Source organism: Phoca vitulina, unplaced genomic scaffold, assembly GCF_004348235.1.
Source record: "Phoca vitulina isolate PV1807 unplaced genomic scaffold, GSC_HSeal_1.0 scaffold9, whole genome shotgun sequence".
In the NCBI taxonomy this organism is placed as follows: domain Eukaryota; kingdom Metazoa; phylum Chordata; class Mammalia; order Carnivora; family Phocidae; genus Phoca; species Phoca vitulina.
In genome coordinates, this window is record NW_022589712.1 from 48,727,017 (window position 1) to 48,751,602 (window position 24,586).

The 24,586-nt window shown below is 37.7% G+C and overlaps 1 protein-coding gene across 1 annotated transcript in view; it reads left to right on the top strand.

The window, feature by feature from the left end:
- The window catches only part of LOC116634720 (laminin subunit alpha-4), a 154,135-nt gene that overhangs the window by 117,464 nt on the left and 12,085 nt on the right, over positions 1 to 24,586 (top strand). Inside the window, exons 16-27 of the mRNA XM_032408263.1 lie at positions 2,319 to 2,495; positions 3,295 to 3,440; positions 3,914 to 4,076; positions 4,901 to 5,034; positions 6,380 to 6,551; positions 11,068 to 11,199; positions 12,315 to 12,457; positions 14,201 to 14,339; positions 15,051 to 15,188; positions 16,829 to 16,962; positions 18,036 to 18,200; positions 19,572 to 19,725. Of these exons, the coding sequence (XP_032264154.1) occupies positions 2,319 to 2,495; positions 3,295 to 3,440; positions 3,914 to 4,076; positions 4,901 to 5,034; positions 6,380 to 6,551; positions 11,068 to 11,199; positions 12,315 to 12,457; positions 14,201 to 14,339; positions 15,051 to 15,188; positions 16,829 to 16,962; positions 18,036 to 18,200; positions 19,572 to 19,725 (1,797 nt within the window). The remainder of the gene's footprint in view (positions 1 to 2,318; positions 2,496 to 3,294; positions 3,441 to 3,913; positions 4,077 to 4,900; positions 5,035 to 6,379; positions 6,552 to 11,067; positions 11,200 to 12,314; positions 12,458 to 14,200; positions 14,340 to 15,050; positions 15,189 to 16,828; positions 16,963 to 18,035; positions 18,201 to 19,571; positions 19,726 to 24,586) is intronic.

Sequence of the window (24,586 nt, forward strand, 5' to 3'; positions counted from 1 at the left end):
GCCTGGAACTTTTCTACTTCAGTAGTTCTTTTTTGTTGTAGTTCTTTTTTTTTTTTTTTTTTTTTTTTTTTTTTTTTTTTTTAATTTTATTTATTTGAGTGAGAGAACACAAGCAGGGGTGGGGGAAGGGCAGAGGCAGAGGGAGAAGCCGACTTCCCGCTGAGCAGGGAGTCCGATGCGGGACTCGATCCCAGGACGCTGGGATCACGACCTGAGCCGAAGGCAGATGTTTAACCCCCTGAGCCACCCAGGTGCCCCGTCCACTTCAATAGTTCTAAGCACCATCTGGATCTGTTCATTAGAATTGCATGAGGAGCTGTGAAAACTAAACCGGTTCCCAGTCCCAACCTCAAAGCCATCTATCAGGCTCTCTAGAGGACGGGCTCAGTACCTGTATTTTTTAAAAGCGTCCATGTAATTCTTATGGATAGCCAAGATTAAGAATCACAGGGTTAACCTAGTCAACAAAGCTCATAGAGCAAAAGAAATTGAGTAAAGCAAACACCAATAGAAGACTTGATTTATTCTTATTATTATTATTAATTATTTGAATAGGTGTTTCAGTGCAATTACTATGTGGAATAATCTTGCCCATCTACCTCTTCAAGGAATTCTCTGGTATAACACTGATAATAGGGAGCCTTCACTGACCCCTCCACAGGCATCATCGGGGAATCACAGACCACCTAAACTGAACAATCTCAACAGAGGCCCTGTCCTGAGATGCAGAGGCCACACGGCGACACCAAAACTCAATTAATGTTTTCAGTGTGGTAAATAGGGCTCATTCTTGGCCCTCTTTTTCATTTATTTTTTATTAATGTATAGACCGGCATCATTTTTACAGCCGAATTATATGGTTTTATTTTCTCAATTGCGAATTGGCCTGAACAGACCATGGGCCCTAAGTACTCACAAAAAGAAGGGTTGGAAATCAACTATTTTGTAATGGAGGAGATTATTATTGGTAAATATATCCAACTTTTAAATGATATGTGATAATTGGTCCCACACCACAAATTACCTTTGTTAGATACTTTGGGGAGCATTTCAAGAAAAGCTTAGCATGAAGAAATGTTATTTCCAAAGCTAGGTTTCTGTGAGTGCTTTCTGGTAATTTGATTTAAATGGAGAAGAATTTGGGGACCTTAATCACCTAAAACCATTTTCTAAAGAGAGTCCTGGCAATGCCTTTGGGAGCCCACTTGGCTCCCCGAAGTGAGATGCTTTCTGTGCAGGTATATTTCCTTCTCAGACTCAATTTTTACAAAAAAAAAAAGACTTTAATCCCATGAACTGTTTGATTGTTTATTAAGATGATTGATTTTTACTCAACTAGCAACGTAGGACAGCTGTATTCTAGGCACTTGGGAATATAATCTTGAGTTTACTGATCGTCAGTATTAACCAAATCAATATTAAATAATGGGTGTCAATACATCTAATTATCCAGAAATATTTGCATGAGTGGCATGGATATAAAAAGTCTCTCCACTTCTGAATACTCAGAAAATCACCCTGAACTAGATCAGCTCAGCTTATTAATTTGGGCCTCTCAGAAATACATCTACTGAATTGTGCTTTGTTTTGATGCCTTTCTAAGAATTATTATAAGAAACATCTTAATGAACTTCTCTTTACAGTTATAATGATGATAGAGCCAGGAACTGGAAAGTACTTTATTATCTTATTTCATTCAGCAAATTTTTTTGTCAGCACTTTACAGTTGAAGAAACTGCAGGTTAAGTGACTTGCTCATGGTTACATAGCTAGTAAGAGGCAAAACCAGGTTTCAAGGCCCTAAGCCTCCAAAGCTGGGTCTAGAACCCTCCCAGCAGTCCAGGCGTGCTCAAGGTTGTTACTCACAGCCTTACTTCATGTTCCTCTTTTGAAGACCCTGAGGAGAAAGTTCTAGCCATAGTAGTACCCAAGATGAGTTATACTTCTCCTGATCAATTAGTCGTTGTTAATTTTATGGGCCTCATGAATTGTATAACTGACCAGGAATCCCGTCAAGCTGTTTAGTTCACTCCAACCAAGTGTGTAGTTAATTGTGGAATTCGTATTTATCCTCATCGTGGATCTGCTTTGTCACGCTTTTTTGGCTTCCTTTCACCCCACTTTAAATTTAAATGATGATGTTATCATCTGCCTTGACCCCTTTCTCCCACAAGGTGAGGACATCAGGAAACAAGGACAAGGAAGGGAGTAGGGCTCAGAGAGCCCATAAAGACTGAGGGAAGCCCGCTGGGAACCATGGGAGAGAGTTGTGCCCATTTCTGCAGGTTGCTTTTAACAGAAACATTCTGTAACTCCAGATCCAAGTCTCAATGATGTTTGACGGCCAGTCAGCAGTCGAGGTGCACCCCAAAACCAGTATGGATGACTTAAAGACCTTCACGTCCCTGAGCCTGTACGTGAGACCTCCCCCCGTGAAGCCGCCAGAGCTGGCTGGGGCTGCAGACCACTTCATCCTGTACCTCGGAAGCAAACACGTAAGAGCAGGACATGGTTTTTTTTTTTCTAGTAAATTTATTTATTTTTTTAACTTTTTCCTTTTTTTAATTTAAATTCAATTAGCCAACATAGAGTACATCATTAGTTTCAGATGTAGAGTTCAATAATTCATCACTTGCATATAACACCCAGGAGAACATGACATTTGAAAAGAGAGAATAATATTCAAAGGAAAGACAGGTGCTTTTCTCTTGCCTTAAAACAAAACTACCTATGCACACAAACAAAATTCCCATTCTGGTAACTCAAAAAGTACAGATCACTTTAATGCCAAGACTGAAGTAGTGATTTAAAGACAAGTAATTTCTTCTCTGTGTGGGATATTTCTGGGGCTGCTTCCTTATCAGCCTCACATTGCTCATTGAATGTAGCATTTCAAGGACTTTGGGGGCACAGAGGCCTATTCCGTTTGATGCTGCACCCTGTTTGAAGAGGCAGAGCAATCGGTATCACCAGGCTGCATTATGTCCCTGGGTTAACCAGACCGGATTAGCACGCTCCTGGAGGCCATCGAATGTCCACAAGCCTGCAGTTGCCTGCCTCCCTGTCCGGGATGCGCTTGGACACGCACAAGGGGGCAGCAGACCGATGTAGCCACAGGGAGGCTGAAAAGGAAGAGACACTGCCCAATCTAACAGAAACTTTGTAATAATTCAGGCTGGATTTGCCTTGGAGACAGCCAAGCACTTGGATTGATGATTGTCCTTTAAAGAAATGAAAACAAAATATGATGTTCATTCATACGGATTTTATTTAAATGACTTCTTGACATTTCAGGCCAAAAAAGAATACATGGGTCTTGCAATCAAAAACGATAACCTGGTATACATTTATAATTTGGGAGCTAAGGATGTAGAGATTCCCCTGGACTCCAAACCCGTCAGTACCTGGCCTGCCTACTTCAGCATTGTCAAGATTGAAAGGTAAAGTGAACATGGCTTCTGTGCACATTTCATAAGAAATCTGTTGAACACATGCACGCACGTGCGCACGCATGCACATGCACACACACACACACACACACACAGTCTTCCTGTCGATGTTTAAATAGCATTTTCTTCCCTTTATTGTTGTTCCTCTTTTTCTCCATTATTCCTATAGTCCTTCCCAAATACCTAAGTGGAAAACAAAAGATTAGAAAAAAAAAAATACTCGTCATTTCTAAAGAGCAATCTGATTATTGGATCTTTTTATCTGGCCAATCCATGCGTTAATTCCAAGATGGAATATCTTTTTTTTTCCTCTTTCCATTGATTGTTGACATTCTGTAAAAGCTTACGCATGTGATAAAGTCAAATCACCAATTCTGTGATGAGGGAACATTCACATTCTGACATTTAAAAAAACATATTTTCTACAAATTATCTGGCTAATAAAGACTGAAAATTCTTAACAGGGTAGGAAAACATGGAAAGGTGTTTTTGACAGTCCCAAGTCTAAGTAGCACTGCAGAGGAAAAGTTTATTAAAAAGGGAGAATTTGCGGGAGATGACTCCTTGTTGGATCTGGACCCTGAGGACACCGTGTTTTATGTTGGTGGCGTGCCTTCAAACTTCAAGGTAGGCTATCCAGCCAGATTTGGACTTACTGAAAATCTACACTGATTGTTTTTCAAAAATCCATAAAACCTACAAGGATTTGGGGGTGGGATAGAAATCTTGATGTTTCAATAAATCTGGTATATAAATCTGGTCTGTGCTACCCATATTTTCATGGTGTAAAGTGCTTTCAAGCTATAGCTAACACTTGAATATCAATTCATTTCATTCAGATACATGTATATGTAATTGATATTACCCCCACCTGCTACTGCAAGAGTGTGTGGACCTTGTGGGTTTGCTAGGTTCACAATGACAGTTTCAAAACCTCAGTTATTTCAACTAATATAGACATGAAATAAAATACTTGGGATGAGGAAAGGGGTGGACCTAGGCTGGAGTATGAGACCTGGTGAAGGGCAAATAAATGAAAGGCCCAGATAGGGAGATAGGGAGTTGATGTAGGATTTCAGTCCCAAGGCTATTACTTACTAGTTACAGGCATATTATTGAACCTCTCTGAGAATTACTTTCCTCCTGTTGATATGAAAACAGGAATACCTACCTCAAAGAGCTGCCGAAAGAATTGATTTTGGTACTGAATTCACTGTTCAGTATGTGACTGATACATAGTATATACTCAACAAATCCCATTCTGTCTACTAGATATGCACAACTGAGAAATCATTGTTTATCTAAATTATCTGGCCCAGAGGAGACACAGGTCTAGAAAGATATTTATATATATGGGTAGTTGCCCTTGACCCAGTATCTATTTCATTGTCTGTTCTGTATCATCTGGGTGAAATGCGATCGTGGGGTAATTGACTTTGTCTGTTGCATAGCTCCCAGCAAGCTTAAACCTGCCTGGCTTCGTTGGCTGCCTGGAATTAGCCACTTTGAATAGTGATGTGATCAGCTTGTACAACTTTAAGCACATCTATAACATGGATCCCTCCAAGTCAGTACCCTGTGCCAGGTAAGAAAGTGTTAAGAGTGCTAAAGACTTTGGTAGCCACATGAGAGCAGCGGATGAAACAAACGTGGATCAATATTCAGGTTCTCAATTTTTTCTTTGGAGAACCCAGTCTTGAAATTGCATAATAATCATGCCTGCAAAAATCATTTCAGTTCTTCTCTATCACAGATGATCATGTACAATTATTAAAAGTGTTAAACAACTTGTTTGCAGCTTTAATTGAGGATTCCAGAGGCTATGGGGCACCTGGGTGGCTCAGTCAGTGAAGCGTCTGCCTTCAGCTCAGGTCATGGTCCCTGGTCCTGGGATCGAGCCCCACATTGGGCTACTTGCTCAACGGGGAGCCTGCTTCTCCCTCTGCCTGCCCCTCCCCCTGCTTGTGCTCTCTCTCTCTGACAAATAAATAAAATCTTTTTAAAAAAAGGATTCCAGAGACTGGAAACTTCTGTTGTCTTAGCACAAAGGGTAGAAAAGAAATCCATTCAAAATAACTCATTAGGATAAGGAAGATGTGGTATATATATATATACAATGGAATGCAATGAGATCTTGCCATTTGCAACAAAGTGAATGGATCTAGAGAGTATAATGCTAAGCAAAATAAGTCAGTCAGAGGAAGACAAATACCATATGTTTCACTCATATGTGGAATTTAAGAAATAAAACAGATGAACATGGGGTGGGGGAGAGAGAGGCAAACCAGAAAACAAACTCTTACCTATAGAGAACAAAGTGAAGGTTGCTGGAGGGGAGGTGGGCAGGGGGACGGCCTAGATGAGTGATAGGCATTAGGAGGGCACTTGCTGTGATGAGCACTGAGTGTTGTATGTAAGGGATGAATCACTAAATTCTAAACCTGAAACTAAAAAAATTTAAAAAATAAAAAATAAAACCATTCATTTAACTTACCTATAAATACTTCTCCATGTCTTCCATGTAGACATCGGAACTTCGTTTATTTTTTTTCAAGTTTTTATTTAAATTCCAGTTAGTTAACATACAGTGTAATATTAGTTTCAGGTGTAGAATTTAGTGATTCATCACTCACATACAACACCCAGTGCTCATCACAGCAAGTGCCCTCCTTAATTCCTATCATCCCTCCAGCCCGTCTCCCCCCACCACCGCCCCTCCAGCAATCCTCAGTTTGTTCTCTATAGTTTTCTGGTTTCTGGTTTGCCTCTCTTTTTTTCCCCCTATGTTCATCTGTTTTGTTTCTTAAATTCCACATATTTAAATGCTGTAAGGTCCATGGAAGATGTCATGACAATGGGTTGAAAGGGCCTCATGTGAAAAGCGTAATGCAAACTGTCATGTTCGTATGATCCTTGCATTTTTATTTCAGAGATAAACTGGCCTTCACTCAGAGCCGGGCCGCCAGCTATTTCTTTGATGGCTCTAGTTACGCCGTGGTAAGGGATATCACGAGGAGGGGGAAATTCGGTCAGGTGACTCGCTTTGACATAGAAGTTCGAACACCAGCTGACAATGGCCTCGTGCTCCTGATGGTCAATGGAGTGAGTAAAAATAAAAGTCCTTTATCTTCTCCATTATATCCTCTACTTTCTCCTATGCATATTACTAGGAACCTTCCCAGGTTGAGTGTGTCATGCCACCAATCTGAAGTTTTCGTTTAGAAAGCAAAATTGGATTTCTTTTTCTTAGGGAAGTGATGTCAGCAATAAGTAATTACTACAGCTCTGAAATGCATTTTTGGATGTATGTTAAATATAACCCCCTTTAATAAACTAGGGAATCTTGCAGAAAATCAGCACCAAGGTCTAGGTGGGTAGTGTGTCTGCAGAAATTTAGCACTGACTTTTTTACATCATATGCCTATATCAGTTAAAAAAAAAAATAGCATGCTTACTATAAATACATGCATTTCTTTATTAATGATATACATCAAAGTGTGAAATAGTGTACTTTATTAATGATTTTTCATAATAATAATCCATATTTTATTATAGAGATAATATTCAAAACTAGGAATAAGAGACAATTTGTATAAAGATAAAATATTGAATAAAAATAAATACAACTTTAAAATAAAGATGAAATAAAATTATTTTCTATTTGTTAATGGTATAAATATTAATAGCAGTGTTAGTAAGAACAATGTAATTAAATATGCCTATGTTTTTTGGAAGTCTCATTAACTCTTTGAGATACGGTGACTCAAAAGTCTTATCCTAAGTCCAATTGATTTCAATACTAAGTTTTATTGACTGTCAAAACTGAACAAAGTACCTCAAAAATAAACATGTAAGATGTGTATCATTGGCTATGCTGACTAAATCATGATACCATTTTTCAGTCTTTTTCACTAATTGACAAAAGTTGTCTTTGAATTTGGCTGGTACGTTTCCATCTTTTCTGATGTCAGTTCTTACTAGCTAATCAGATGTTGCATCATTTTATAAACTTTAGCAAAAGAACTCAAGACCATTGAAATCTTTATTTAAAATATTTTTAAACAGGTTAGAAATTTTTTTCTAAAATTATTTTAATAGTGCAGATGAGAGTTTTTATAGATAGTATACATTGTTTTCATCAATGAATTCATTTAACAATAGAAAATTTTACAAATATGTTTTTTAAAAACCATATCTCCAGAGTACAACTTTCTTCAAGAAAGTTACTTTCTCTTCAGTAATCTGTTGCATTCCTATACACTAATAATGAAGCAACACAAAGAGAAATTAAGAAAAAAATCTCATTTGTAATTGCACCAAAAATAATAAAATATCTAGAAATAAACTTAACTAAAGAGGTGAAAGGTCTGTACTCTGAAAACTATAAAACACTGATGAAAGAAATTAAATAGGAAGACATTCCATGCTCATGGATTAGAAGAATAAATATTGTTAAAAGTCTATACTACTCAAAGCAGTCTACAGATTTAATGGAATCCCTGTCAAAATGCCAACAGCATTTTTCATAAAACTAAAAAAAAATCCTAAAATTTGTATGGAACCAGAAAAGACCCTGAATAGTCAAAGCAATCTTGAAAAAGAAAAACAAAACCAGAGGTCTCATAATTACAGTGCAAGTTATATTACAAAGCAGTAGTAATCAAAACAGTATGGTGCTGGCACAAAAATAGACACATAGATCAATGGAATGGAATGGAAAACCCAGAAATAAACTCACAACTCTATGGTCAATTAATCTTCAACAAAGGATAAATGAATACACAATGAGGAAAAGACAGTCTCTTCAACAAATGGTGGTGGGAAAACTAGACAGCTACATGCAAAAGAATGAAACTGGACCACATTCTTACACCATACACAAAATAAACTCAAAATGGGTTAAAGACCTAAATGTGAGACCTGAAACCATAAAAATTCTAGAAGAGAGCACAGGCAGTAATGTCTCTGACACTGGCCTTAGCAACATTTTTCTAGATGTGTCTCCTGAGGCAAGGGAAAAAAGCAAAAATAAGCTATTGGGACTACATCAAAATAAAAAGCTTTTGCACGGTGAAGGAAACAAGCAACAAAACTCAAAGGCAGCCTATGGGATGGGAGAAAATATTTGCAAATGACATATCTGATAAAGGGTTAGTATCCAAAATATATAAAGAACTGATACAACTCAACACCCAAAAAAACAAATAATCCAATTAAAAAATGGGCAGAAGACATGAACAGACATTTCTCCAAAGAAGACATCCAGATGGCCAACAGACACATGAAAAGATCTCAATCTCACTCATCATCAGGGAAATGCAAATCAAAACTACAATGAGAAGAAAGAAAAACTACAATGAGGTATCACCTCACACATGTCAGAATGGCTGAAGTAAAAAACACAAGAAACAGGTGTTGGTAAAGAAGTGAAAAAAAAAGGGACCCTCTTGCACTGTTGGTGGGAATGCAAACTGATGCAGCCACTGTGGAAAACAGTATGGAGGTTCCTCAAAAAATTAAGAATAGAACTACCCTTTGATCCAGGGATCACTACTGGGCATTTACCCAAAAAATACAGAAATGCTAATTCAAAGGGATACAAGCACCCCTATGTTTATGGCAGCATTATCTATAATAGCCAAATTATGGAAGCAGCCCAGGTGTCCACTGATAGGTGCATGGATAAAGAAGATGTAGTTTATATATACAATGGAATATTATTCAACCTTAAAAAAGAATGAAATCTTGGGCACCTGGGTGGCTCAGTTGGTTAAGCCACTGCCTTCGGCTCAGGTCGTGATCCTGGAGTCGCAGGATTGAGTCCCGCATTGGGCTCCCTGCTCAGTGGGGAGTCTGCTTCTCCCTCTGACCCTCCCCCCTCTCATGCTCTCTCTATCTCATTCTCTCTCATTCAAATAAATAAATAAAATCTTTAAAAAAAAAAAGAATGAAATCTTGCCATTTGCGATGACATGGATGGAGCTAGAGAATATAATGTTAAGCAATATAAGTCAGTCAGAGAAAGACAAATACCATATGATTTCACTCACAAGTGGAATTTAAGGAACAAAACAAACAAGCAAAGGGGAAAGAAAAGAGAGAGAGAGAGAGACAAACCAAGAAACAGACTCTTAACTATAGAGAACAAACTGATGGTTACCAAAGGGGAAGTGGGTGGGGGGATGCGGGATGGGGATTAAGGCATGCACCTGTTGTGATGAGCACCAGCTGATGTATGGAAGTGTTGAATCACTATATTGTATACCTGAAACTAATATAATACTGCTTGTTAACTCTACTGGAATTAAAATAAAAAATAAATAACAAAAATTTTAAAGAGTTACTTTTTCATGCATTGTTATAATAATACCCCTCCCTTGAAATGAGAGATCAAGTTTTTTTTTTAAATAACCAGTAAGTTTCATAGTACTGAAAGACATTTGTCATGACAAATGAAGGTCAACAAATTTATAATTACTATTTTATAAAGAAAATGTGTAACCCTCTTTAAACTTGACAGCATTTTTAGTCATTTGCAAGAAGTAATTTGCAAACGTCAGTGTCTCAAAAATATTTTCACATCATTGCATCTCAAAAGAAAATCATTATAAATATTCTATTATTTAAGTCTTCTCACATGTAAGTCTGTGTAACCAGACACACATAAACTGCAATAAACCGCAATAGGGCTAAAAGCAAAGAAATGGGTGAGGGCCCATTGCCACCCTTCAAGTGTGAAACTGTGCTCTCAAAGCCTCAGATACCATGTGAAGCCCATGAAAATCTGTCCAAAGGACAAAATGAAGGCCCAGCTCAGTCCATGTATTAAATACTAAAAGTTAATTTTTTTTCTCTATTTTAGAGTTTTAAAAATTAGTATAAATGGAAGTTGAAATATTTTCTTTCTTTCCCCTAATATATTATTTTCCATTTCTCAGGAGAATACAGACTCCACTCAAGAGATCACTTTCTGATAAATAGGAACCTTGCCACAATACCTTATTTTTCAAATCCATTCAGTTCTTCTGTCTGCAAACTATCTTCCAAAACAAGCAAGCCTGACCAGTAAAATACCTGAGTGTTACAGAATGATTTTGTTCTCGAACATCATATGGTCCAAGTGCATAATCATTTCATGTTTATTTACATACATCCAGTGTTTCCAAATAATGTTCTTTTTCTTATATCTATATTTGCTGATAATTTTTTCAGATTCTTCTCAGCAAACCTTGGAATTATTTTTCAGTATTGCTAGTTTTCCTCTTAAAATGAAATGCACTCACATCTGTTAGCCTGTTATAATTTTCAGATGTTTTCAAGATTTTTAAAAGGTCAATAAGGTAAACTTAAAATTTCATTAATTCATCAGGTAAATAAGAAACAGAAGATAGTTGTTTTAAATTGTGTATGAATATTAACACTTCGGAATATTAATGTGAGACCTAACTGCTGATAAGAATGGAGTTGTGATTTTAATTTTATAATAAAAATTTCATGAGACTTCCTTAGCCTTCAGTTTCAATAATAAAGAATACAGTGTTATTCTCGAATTCAGCTAAATCTGCACTTTCATAATAGCAGATGTTTGTATCTCATAACTTCTTCTTTCTTTCCACAGAGTATGTTTTTCAGCTTGGAAATGCGCGATGGTTACCTACATGTGTTCTATGACTTTGGATTTAGCAATGGCCCTGTGCATCTTGAGGACACATCAAAGAGAGCTCAAATTAATGATGCAAAATACCATGAGGTATAAATCATTGCAATTTGTGTGGTTTGTTTGTTTTGTTTTACTTGTACTTAGACCTATTGATCTAATCAGATGGTCAAATGACATAGGTGGGAAAGTAATTAAACTGAACACCTGTACTTCTAAAATCCAACTGAAGGACCCCATCTACTCAACTCCAGGATAACATTTGCTTTGAAAGAATGAATGTTTTTGTCATATTGATGTTTTCTAATAAAAGAGTCACTGAAAGATTCATTTTAATTGCTTCATTGACCAAAAGACTCCTGCTCGGTGTCTTGATTACAACAGCATTCCATAGAATTCTTTTATACATCTGTTGAAAATGCCGGAGTGTGGACACACAGACATTTTTAAATGTATCCTTTGAGCACTACTAAATGTAAAAAGAGTTGATAGTAAGCAAATAGAGAACTTCCTTGTAAACCATTTATCCAGAACTTAGAAAATACTAGCACAGATTTCCTTATAAAGAGAGCCCACAAGGAATGCTCTTTAACTGTGAAACAGTTGTACAGCATACTGGTAATATACTTCATCTATTTTCATTAACAACTACTTTGAATCTACAATTGAGTAAAATGTATAAAATGCATATCTTTTAAGTTGAAACAAAATGCAGAGAGTAGGAGGCTATATTTCTCTTTCAGTTCAAATTTCATGGCCTCCATGAGGATGATCTACAATAGAAGAATATTTTAACTATATTGCTGACTAGCATTTTGGCAGAATCATTAAAGCTTTTCACTGTGTCGCTAAAGCAATGACACCTGGTAACATGCAGTCTGGGTCCAAAAGTTCCCTGTTTATAGTTTTTTCCTGAATCCCCTCAAAGGGACAAAGGAAAACAACTGGTCTCCTGACAAAAATATTTTTCGATCTAGCTCCTTCTACATATGGAAATCCTTCTCCAGAAAATGTGAGCTTCTGGTTGTTTAAGTACGAGTGTTCATGTCTATAAGAAAGGCATATCTTATTCCCCATTTTGTGAACAAACAAGCAGAAGAACATGGGGGCCCAGCTGTTATAACCAGAATAATTAAACTATATAGTCATATTCAAAAAGTTGATTATTAAACAATGATCAAGACTTAACTCTATCTTATGTCTCCTAGATCTCAATCATTTACCACAACGATAAGAAAATGATTTTGGTGGCTGACAGACGACATGTCAAGAGCACGGACAATGAAAAGATGAAGATACCTTTTACAGACATATACATTGGAGGGGCTCCCACAGAAATTTTACAGTCCAGGTAAGCTGTTTTTGTTAAGTAGCTGTTGTTCCTAATGAGGTACTGGGCTGAGTATTCAACATCCAGGAGAGGTCTAGTAAAAGTTTAAGGCACTCCCACTTGCTGCTTCTAGGCATGCACACAGGCACATGCACACACACTCATGCACCCTCGTGACCTCCTTAAATTAGCATCTTCTAGATGAGATCTACAGGTTTCTTTAATTATTGTATTAATCTTAGAACATAGTCTAAGTCTAATGTGATATTTCTTATCTGCAAGAGGAAAGACAGAGCATGTGTATTGTGTGAAAATGAAACATCGTGTCCCTTTACTTTTATTTCAGTCTTAATTTAAGCTTCTTTGAACTCTCAAATAGTATCTGAGGTTACAAACATTTTTAAGCTTATCCAAGGGGTTGTGAATTATGTATCATTACAGTTTTATTCTCATGTATTTAAAAATTTAACTATCTCTTATTACAATCAAGTCATAGCATCGGACACCCTTGAAACTGAGAGGCAACTTTAGGATATTCCAGCCTGGTCATTCTCAACCCTGGTTCTCTTTAGAATAACCTGGAGAACTTTTATAAACACCATTGCCCATAACCACTCTCCAGAAATTCTAATTGGCCTGGGATGAGGCCCCAACCTCAAACTCCTTTTCCAAATTAGATACCCTCTTAGCTCCTTCAACAACTCCACATGGGACTTTTAACTGTTATGGTTGTCATTCTATACCCCCAAACTGTTAGTTAGCATGGTCCTCTAGGTGTGATCTTTTTTTTTAATTTTTTATTGTTATGTTAATCACCATACATTACATCATTCGTTTTTGATGTAGTGTTCCATGATTCATTGTTTGTGCATAACACCCAGTGGGTATTAAAGAGGGCATGTTCTGCATAGGTGTGATCTTAATGGAACAGAATATAGTGGGACTGTTACTCCTTAGTTTGGCCAGTGTTCATTTAAAATACATTGAAACCATTGTAATTTGATCAAAACTAACTTCATAGTCATGCAATATTTGATAATATGCTCTTGGTGCCTCTTGTATACTAGGCATAATGATAGGTACTGGGATTACAATACTAATCAAAACGGCATCCCTGATTTCAAAGATAAAAGATTTCTTACTTTCCTATTAATCCAAAAGCTCAACATTCACTAGAACATTCCTCTAGCCTTAGTTGATTATAGTGCGTTGCAAAAAAGCCAAGAAGATGAGTTCATGACTTTAATCCAATTCACTTGGGAATGGATTAGTGGAAGACTGAAGACCTGGATTCAAATCCTAACTTACCACTTGTGACATTTAAAAAAAAAAAAAACAAATAAAGAGATTTTGATGTGTCTTAGTTTCATTTTATAGGTTAAAACATGTGAAGTTGCCAAGAGTTGACCATTTTTGACCTAAAATACATCAGTTCCGTATGGTTCAACCTATTAATCATCTGTAAAAGGGAAATAATAGCCTTTCCTTTTATATCACAGAATTTTTATAAACATGAAATGAGCTAATGTAAGTTAAAGTGTCTTGAAAACTATAAAGAAGTAAACAAATTGGCTTGATGCAGAATAAAGCTGTTCTGTAGGCAAAGATTAGACATTACTGTGTGCTTATGAAAGAAGGCATGAGAATATGAATAATTACAAAGCTACTAAACATGACTATAAATAAAATCAAATTTCATATCCCACATATGCAGGGTAACATCATCATCGTCATCGTATCACTGAAGACTAATTTTTTTTCTAGGACCCTCAGAGCGCACCTTCCCTTAGATGTCAACTTCAGAGGATGCATGAAGGGTTTCCAGTTCCAAAAGAAAGATTTCAATTTATTAGAGCAGACAGAAACCCTGGGAGTTGGTTATGGATGCCCAGAAGACTCTCTTGTAAGTACCAGTCAATCAAAAGCACTTTAATAAATAGACACACACACACCCACACACACACACACAAATAAATAGACATAAAACTTACCATTCTCAAAAGCTGGAAAAGCTTTTTTCAGCTTCTCTGTGAGCTTAAGTATACCTTGGACTCCTTTCTGCCACCAGAAAAAAGGAGAAACACTGGGGCGCCTGGGTGGCTCAGTCGTTAAGCGTCTGCCTTTGGCTCGGGTCATGATCCCAGGGTCCTGGGATCGAGCCCTGCATCGGGCTCCCTGCTCCATGGGAGGCCTGCTTCTCCTTCTCCCTCTGCCTGCCCCTCCCCCTGCTTGTGCTCGCTCTCTCTGTCAAAAAAATAAATAAAATCTTTAAAAAAAAAAAAGGAGCAACATTAAGCTAAAAAGGCGTGTGGGGCTTCCTCTGTGACTTGTCCATTTGCTTCAGTTTTCAGTGGGTGGGGCTTCAAAAGCCCAGAGAGGCAGTGCGGGCATCTTTACTCACTCAGGTGGAGGAAGTGGAGAAGCTAAAACCCCATCAGCTAGAGGCACACAGACGGACCTATTACCATGCCTGAATTTCAGTATAAACGGGAAGTTAAAACATAAACTATTAATATAGAAACCAGTAGACAAGGGCTTTGGTGTGTGAGAAATTGACATTTTAAGCATTTGACAATTATCACAAACACTATATTCACTTTTTTTTGCCACGCAGATATCTCGCAGAGCATATTTCAATGGGCAGAGTTTCATTGCTTCAGTTCAGAAAATATCTTTCTTCGATGGCTTCGAAGGAGGTTTTAATTTCCGAACATTACAGCCAAATGGGTTACTATTCTATTATGCTTCAGGAGTAAGTATTTCTTTTTCCCTATGGGAACTTTTTTGTAGTAATTGTTTTGTCTATTAAATATACTGTTTAAGCACGTTAAAAGTGATTTTCTATTCAGATTAATTTTGATTCACATGAGCACACACAGAATGCCTCATTTCAGACACTTTATAATTACGTATATTGCATATCAGGAGTTCTGAACCTAGGATTCATAGACCCACCCCTCAGGAGTTCATGGAGAAAATTCAGTGTGTCTGTGGACCTAGGTCAGAAAAAATTAAGATTTTTTTTTTAATTTTATTTTTCTCAAACTAAAATTTAGCATTTTCTTCGATTACAAATGTCAGCAACAAACCACAGTAATATTTGCAGAACCTGTTACTTTATCATTAATAAAAACCACAGGTATTTTTCATTTCAAATAGTAGTTGCCACAGATATCTCAAAATATCATTTTTGCTCATTGCTACTTTTAAATTACAGTAGTTATTAGATCTGTTGAGAGATCTTACAATTTAACACTTTGATAAAGAAGTACATATATTACTATATCACAGATTTATTGTTTTAATATTTTGAAACTGTATCTCAATATAATTGGTTTCCCTTGTATTCCTAGATATTTTGTTTGATGCATTTTAAAATGTTACTTTTGAAGGGGCCGTGTATATCACCAAACTGCCAAAGGAGTGCATAGCACAAAAAATGTTAAGAACCTCTGTGTACATATACAAATACATATGTGATTTTTTTGTAAAATAATAAAAGGAACATATTTCTCTGTTCTTGGACTGGTTATAGAACACTTGAACTCACCTTCTGAAGATATATTATTTCAAAAACAAAATAAGATATCCAGAGGTTTGGTGACCCCAAGACCCAACTGATTTATCTCTGAAAAGGTCATCACCAATATATACACTGATAGAGCAGGTCATAAAATAAAATGTAAAAGCAGCTCTTACTTTTCATACTTATTACCTTGTATCTGTCACATTTATATTGAATTGAATTTAAATCAGTAGCAACTGTGAGAATTTATCCAAAGCACTTTGTAGGACCTCCACCATCAAACCTGCCTCAGATTACCATGGTTAGTTAAATAACACTTTTTGTCCACAAAAAAAGTAATTATGTTGAGGTCAGTGCCCCTATAAGGGAAGAGAAGCAAGATTATCAATTTGCCAATATTTTAAACAATCAATAAGCAAATTCAGAAAAAGAACTGTTAACTTGTGCTCTTTTTCTATTTCTCTTCCGCCTCTATAGATGAAAAGTAAAACACCTAAAAAGCCAAACTGGCAAATTAACCCTTGCCTGGTCATCTACCTACATCCCCAAGGAGATTCGAGTATCACCTTTCCCAGAGGGGAGACTGAAGACAGAATAGCAATGCCCGAGTTAGGGAAGGCGTTAGCCCTGGGACAACTCTCAGCATGACAAAATCACCAGAAATCTTCAGTTCTCCATTGAAATGTTCCTAATTTTGTCGACGACACCAATATAAGCAATATTCTGTCGTTGTTGTTTTCATAGAAATCATTTCACAGGCAAACTTCCCACACACCGGGTGTTCCTTTAAGCAATACCATGAAGTAAACATGTCCATCTTTTGGATCCTTGGCCTTCCAACTTAAAACCCTGTGCTTGAATTTCAGTCGGATGTGTTCTCCATCTCGTTGGATAACGGCACTGTGGTCATGGATGTCAAGGGAATCAAGGTGCGGTCGGCCGATAAGCAGTACAACGACGGGCTGTCCCACTTCGTCATTACCTCTGTCACACCCGCAAGGTACAGCTTCTCACTTTATATTCTTCCCACCAGATGCCTTTATTCGTAGGGCATGATTCTGCTAAATGACCACTATGAATAATAGACTATTGCTTTTCCAGTGCTTAAAAAAAATGGTAGAGAGAACAACCTTCATTCTTTTAAAAAGAAGTTGCTATTAATTTTCAAGAGATAAATCACTATATAATTACTTAACAGGAATATAAAGGGTTTTTTCCAATAAACCCACAGGCTACAAACCTTCTTGAGGGAAGTGCCTACACATAGTACTTACTGAATGGAGTGCAGGGTTTTGCACATAGAAGGAGATCCTCAAACATTGGTTTCATTTCGATTTTTAATTAAGCAACTGAGAACTCTACATTTATGGCCATATTTTAAAAGCTCTAGCTTTATTTTTTAAATACGTAATACTGAATTTCTTTCTCATAAGAAGAAAGATTTCTGGAATAAGAAATAAATTTCTGTTGTAGGCAGCCGCTATTCTATGTCCACTTTTGTGGAGCCCTCCCATTACAAAAAAACACATTAATCAGCCTTTCTAGACTCCATTTCCAATTACGCTCAAACCCAGTCCATATGCTTGACAATGAAAAAAGGCTCTCCAAATGTGATTAAATAATCACCATGAGTTACATTCTGCTTTTTCCACAAAAAAAAAAAAAAAAAAAATGCTGGTAATTAATCATCTGAGCTTCTTGTTTTTAGGGGTTTGGAGAGTCTTTTCTGCATATAAAAATATTCACCTGGGGCACCTGGGTGGCTCAGATGGTTAAGCATCTGCCTTCGGCTCAGGTCATGGACCCAGGGCCCCTACACAGTGGGGAGCCTGCTTCTCCCTCTCCTGCTGCTCCCCCCACTTGTGCTCTCTCGCTCTCTCTATCAAATAAATAAAATCTTAAAAAAAATATTCACCTATTTTATCCCGGACCTCGTGAGGAGTCCGGCAAATTGTTATCTTTTCACTAGCCAGAATGTCCTATGTCAATTCCATGAGAAAACCTGCAACCTAGAATGGAACTCCAGGTAAAAGATTAGCAGTGTGGTGTGTAAAGAAGCTTTTTCCTTTGCAGATATGAACTGATAGTAGACAAGAGCAGACTTGGGAGTAAGAACCCTACAAAAGGGAAAGTGGAACAGACACAAGCCGGTGAAAGGAAGTTTTACTTCGGTGGCTCACCCATCAGTCCCCAGTATGCTAATTTCACTGGCTGTATAAGTAATGCCTACTTTACCAGGTAGGATATTTTTATTATTCATAAGTCTGCATGATTGATAAAAAAAAAAAAAATCAAGTCAATAATGAAAATGTTTACATTATTAAAACTGAGAACTGTGAAATTTATGAGAAGCAATAGAGGGTAGCAATTAAAGCTTGCATGTGCTTGAGCAACTGACATACTTAGATTTGTGTGTAGGTTTCATGCCTTTAAATTTCGGTATGCCCTCCATGAGAGACGATGGACTCTGAAAAACAAACTGAGGGTTCTAGAGGGGAGGGGGGTGGGAGGATGGGTTAGCCTCGTGATGGGTATTAAAGAGGACACGTTCTGCATGGAGCACTGGGTGTTATACGCAAACAATGAATCATGGAACACTACATCAAAAACTAATGATGTAATATATGGTGATTAACATAACAATAAAAAATTTAAAAAAAAAAAAACATCTACTCCCTGCATCATCCAAGCCTTGCTGCAGAGACTGGACCATCCTTCAAGACTTCTCCATGGAGACTTACTTTAGGGATCCCATTTTCTTTTCCTCCTGTCTAGCCCCCCTTCTGGAAATATACCATACACCCTGGCCATCAGACAAACCTCTACATGCCTTAATGCAACTGTCTCATTCCAATTCTGCCTCAAAGAACTCCTGGGCTGGGCATTCCCCAAACTGGGGGCTGGACTTTTGCGAGCACATGAAAGACCCAGAACAGTCCTAACTTCAGAGGTTCACCTGGACTTACCCCCAAATAATCTGTTATTCAAATAAGGCAGTTAATAAATAAATAAATAAAAATTTCTGTATGCCCTTGGCTAAGTCAACCTTCGTTTCTTCTCTGCCAAAATGCAGATAATAATAATGCCTGCCTCCTTGTTATGACAATTTAATGAGATAATGTGCATAAAGTACCTGGCATACAGCAAGCTATAAATATTAGATGCAATTATATCTGTACTTATTAATGGTGTAACACAGAGTAACATACCCAAATCCTTGTTAGAGGTTTAAGAAATTCTTCTTGATGCATCACTTTAAACAAAGCCATTAACCTAGGTCCTTAACAAAGACAGTAAATGCTCCCTGAGTACAAGAGCAAGCAAGGGAGAAACTTAATACATATCGAGTAACACCAAGGCGGTACCAATCATCCAGAGTGTGGTGAGGGAAAAGATGTTCGTCTGTCAGAATGGGCTGCTGCCAGGCAAAATTATCCATGAATTGTTAAATGGTCGTGTAAAAGGTTCTCCTTAAGATAGTGGTTGATAGATACAGACCCATCACACACACACACAATTTTAATTGCCAAATTCTTCCACTTCCGTAGTTTTCATCATGTAATTCTGAACAGCATTTTAAGGGTTTTTTTTTTACCTTCTGCTACATAGGTTGGATAGAGATGTGGAGGTCGAAGATTTCCAGCGATATTTGGAAAAGGTCCACACTTCTCTTTATGAGTGTCCTATTGAGTCTTCGCCTTTGTTCCTCCTCTACAAAAAAAGGAAGAATTCCTCAAAGCCTAAAACAAGTCAGAATAAAAAGGTAAATGATAATCCTGTGCCAGATTCTCAACTGCCCTCGCATTCCATGCACACATCTAGACACTGATGCTTCATAAAATTCACTCCAGTTTGCAACTGTGTGTACATATGAAAGGTGGGATTCTTCTAGTGTCTGATGTTGTTGTTTATCAGTTTGGAGTATCAATCTTTATTCCCAAAGAAACAGTTTGAGTCAGCTTTTATTCCATACTGCCCAGTGCTTTTTATGACAATGGTTGAAATTGCTCCATACTCAACCATTTGTATATATAATATGTATTATTTAGTACTGTAATTCTCAGTATCACTTGCTTTTGTGTAACGATCTCAGGCTTCTGTCACAGGCCTGGAAATTATTAAAGTTTCTGATCTCATCCTGTTTTCCCCTCCTTCCTTGACCTTCACTTCAACCACTCATACGCACGGCTGATCCGTGGCATCAACTAGAGCTGCTCCACCAACAAAATCTTGAGTTCTTAAACTGCATTCCCTGACTACTGTTTTTTTCTCATTCATTTACCTCCAGCACGTACATTAGCGGCCTTCATTACAGATGAAACTTTCAATTCCTTCCCACTCTTTCAGGCTAATCCTCCCCACCCATCCTCCTGGTCCAATTTTAACAAGGCACTGAGATGCCGCTCCTCCAACCCTGATCCAGGCCACCGCCGTCTCCCACCTGGGCCCTGGCAGAGGCTCCCAACGGGCCTCTCAGCTTCCACCAGCTTCTCTGACACTCTGTCCCCTAGGCAACAGCCACATGCTTATACATAGGTCACATTGTGGTACTCCCCTGCTCAAAGCGTACCCTTCACACTGCACTCAGAAGAAAAGCTCCAGTCCCTACGATGTCATAAGAGGCTCTATATTTTCCGGGCCCCTTTCCCTCACTCACTCTTCTGCCCACAATAGCACGAGCCATGTGCACTGCTGCCCTAAGATCTTTCTTTCTGCCTGGACCACTCTTCCCCCAAACATCTGCAGGAATGGCTCTTTCTTCCAGGATTGCCCAGCCTTCGAGTGTTCCGTGAGGTCTCCCTTAACCCCCTAATTAATACCACAGTGGCCTCCTGCCCCCCCCCCAAGTACTACCCATCTCCTTTGCCTTTCCTAGTTGTTCTCTTTTCCATAGCACTTTTCACATTTTAATTTATTATAGACTGTATTTCTTATGTTTGGCATTTACTCTCTATTTCCTCTGCTAGAATTCAAACTCCGTTTTTTTTATTTGCTCACTGATGTGTCCTAAGAGCCTAGAACAATGCACATAATAGGTGTTTAATACGTATTTAGCTATCTGCATCATAGGGTTGTTATAAAGATTAAATGAGTTGATGCATGAAATGCCCTACAAGCCTGGCATAGAGCAGAACATTCAATGAATATGAGCTGTTAGATCTCTGTAGAACCTTGTGAATGTTTCTGGTGGATCAGTTCCTAAAAGTAGAATTGCTTGGCTTGAGGGAATGTGCATTGTCAATATCGAGGCAATACTAATTTACACTCCTGTGAACAGCATTTGAAAGAACCTATTGTCCCTCACAATTGCTAACACTGGATATGATCAAATTTTTATAATTTTGCCAATCTAATGGACAGATATGGCATCTCATTGTGGTTTTAATCTGCATTTCCTTGAATGCTAATGTGGCTGAGCATCTTTTAGAGGAAAAACTGATTTCCCTCCAAGGCTGGCTTCTGACCCACCAGCGAGAAGAAAGCATCCCCACCAGCTTCTCGCTTATGATAGTTTTTCACTGGCCATTATATCTTGAGTGCTTCCCTATATATTTCAGTTTATGGGGACCACTTTTTAGGACCCCCTTGCAACTCCTCCTTTGTTCACACATGATTTGTCAATGTAATAGAATAGTTTTTTTTTTTATGTATAATCTAAAATTAGTAATTTTTCAGGATCCTCTCCTGAATTTCACATGGAAGACTTTAAGTGATTCAGTCAGAAAGATAATGTCCTATGACTTTTATTAAGGCTTTTACTAGAGGATAATATAAAGGATTTTTCAGAGGAGACTATAAAATTCTGATGAGACCTTACCATCACCTTCTCATATTGATGCTAAAAGGTTTATCCTGAAACTTTTCAGCTGGAACTTGAGCATGGGTCAGTGGATCATATGCAGCAGGTTAATATCATAGACTGATGAGGAAGATCATCCTATGGCACACACTTTGCCCCTTTAAATGAATGCAGTTTTCTATTTGAAGCTGTCTATCAAATGTAGTTTCCTAACAAATATTCATACTCTCAAGGTTGCCATCAACAGCCCTTGGAACTATTAACATAAACTTTTCAGTATTATAGGAAACCTCTTAGCCTTTCCTGTAAAAAGCCTTAAAAATTCAACTTCATAATAACAGATACACAGTCACTGTAGATTTCACTTATATTTCTTGGTAATTAGAATGTCAAGTGTTTGCTAGTCTTCTCTCATATTTACCCTTGTATCAATAGCTTAAATAGCTACCCAGAAAAATGTGTGGCCACTGGTGTAAATTTTTATCAAGGCCGATTCATAGCAATTTGGGCTTATAATAATTTATTTTCATAGTAACTTCCTAATATTTCATTTTATGTGTATATTTTAATTTATTTAACCATTAATAGACTTTCAGTGCTTTCCAGGTTTCTCCCTTCATGGGTGAAGATCATTATACATTAGTCTTTGATTGCATTGCTGAATAAATCTTTACAAACTATTCTTAGAGATAAACTTACTGGGTCAGGGCAAACTACTTTCCAAAAGAGGAACTCTGATTTCTACTCCCCCCATGAGTACATAATACCTGTCTTACCACCTATGTTCTAGCCTGGAAATTTTTCATAATTTTTATGTTTTTAAATTTAATTGGGGACATAGTTTCTCATGTGGTGTTTCGTGTGATAATGAAGATTTTATATATTATAATAGACATCATTCTGGGGTATCCAGCCAACCACTCCCTTTTTTGAGAATTGATTCCCTACACACAGGGCAAGCCCAGTATTTTAGGTATGTGACCTCATCTACCTGGATATAGATGTTTGGACCAGGGTAGATCATGTGAACTAAGCTGGGCTATCAGATTCCCTTCCTTAGAAACTTAGAACCCAGAGACACTAGTCTAGGCTGGTCATTGAATGGAAAACTTGTAAGCCTAAGTGCTCTATGTTAATCATGTACAGAGAAAGAAACCTGCTATGTAGAAAGAGAAAAAGGCAGAAAGCTGTCCTGAAGAGAAAGAAAGATGAAAGCAGTCTGAGAAAAACAAAGCTGAGATACCAGAAACATTTGGAAAAGGAGTGCCTCGATTCTTCCTAGCTTTGCAATTCCTGATTCTTGCCCCTGGTAGAACCCCGCTATACTGTACTATCTTCCCTTGGATTGTGTAAGATACTCCCATATCCTTATAACGTATTGCCCTCTTTTGCTTAAGTAGCTCAACTAGTTTGGCTGTTATGTGAAACAAAAGAATCTTACTGCATTGAAACAGACCCCCAGAGGGTGCCTGGGTGGCTCAGTCGGTTAAGCCTCTGCCTTCAGCTCAGGTCATGATCTCAGAGTCCTGGGATCAAGTCCTGCTTTGAGCTCCCTGCTCAGCGGGGAGCATGCTTCCCTCTCTCCCTCTACCCCTCCCTCTGCTTGTGCTCACTGTCTCTCTCTCAAATAAATAAATCTTAAAAAAAAGAAAGAAAGAAAAACAAAGAAACAGACCCTCAGAGAAAAAAAATACACTGGTAAAGTTAGAGTCTCGTAGGGTTCAGAATCCCACATATACAGCTATTCTAGGATAGTAAACTGAGTCTCTGTGTTATATGGTAGTGAAGTAATTAAATTATAACTGTTATTATTATTATTATTATTATTATTATTATTATTCAGAGCATATATCCACAGAGGATTTAGAGTGGTTGCCACATATAAATATACCAGAGTTTATTACTTTCTGCAGCACACAAGAGGCATGTCCTAGTCTATGGATTCCCACACAGAAGCAGAGAAAGGCAGGGCTGGTCACGGAGACCTCGTACGTAGTCCAGCAGCCCCCAGCTTTGCTGAGCCCTGCAGTTGATTCACAGTTGCTCTCTTCCCATAGCAAAGTGGATGCACTGACTGAGAAACAGTGAGATCCTCTCCATAGCAATGGAAAGAAAGAGGAGCCGCCAGAGTTGGGGACTGTCCCTAACTCCCCACCAATCTGTCACCCCCACCCTCCTGAAAAACAAAACCCCATCCTCCAGCAAGTCATCAAAGGTCATTTCTGTCTGGCAACAGCCTGTCTTCCAGTTTGCTATTTACTTGCCTGTTTTTCCAAATCAATTTTCAATTCCTTAAAAAAAAGAAACTCACCTTTCACTCACCTTTCTCTTCCCCATCACACACTGCCCGTGGAGGGCATGCAGAAATACTCATTTCCTTCCACGTCATTTTTACCTAGTAGGTATTCAATAAATATTTGCTTGGATAAATGAATACAACGACGGGATGATCAGATTTATTTGCATTTACTTTAATTTTGCTTCAAAAATTAAGACTAAATAACCATGAAATATTAGCCTATAGTCTCACAGCTCTTAATTTTAAAATCAGCAGTGCAATTTTAGGAGCACAAGGTAACTGTTCTATATCCTGTCACATAAAAGTTTACTACTTATCACCAAAAATATTCTTAAATATTTTGAAGGTGTTATTACTAAGTATGTTAGTAACAGCCTATATAAATAATAATGGTGTGTTAAAGAAATATTGTTGTCTATGATATGAGGGTTTTATTGATTGATTCCACAGGGTTATTTTATTGTCAATATTTCCATTTGTCACCATTGGCTAAGATGTGCATTTAATTTAAATGATAGAACAGTT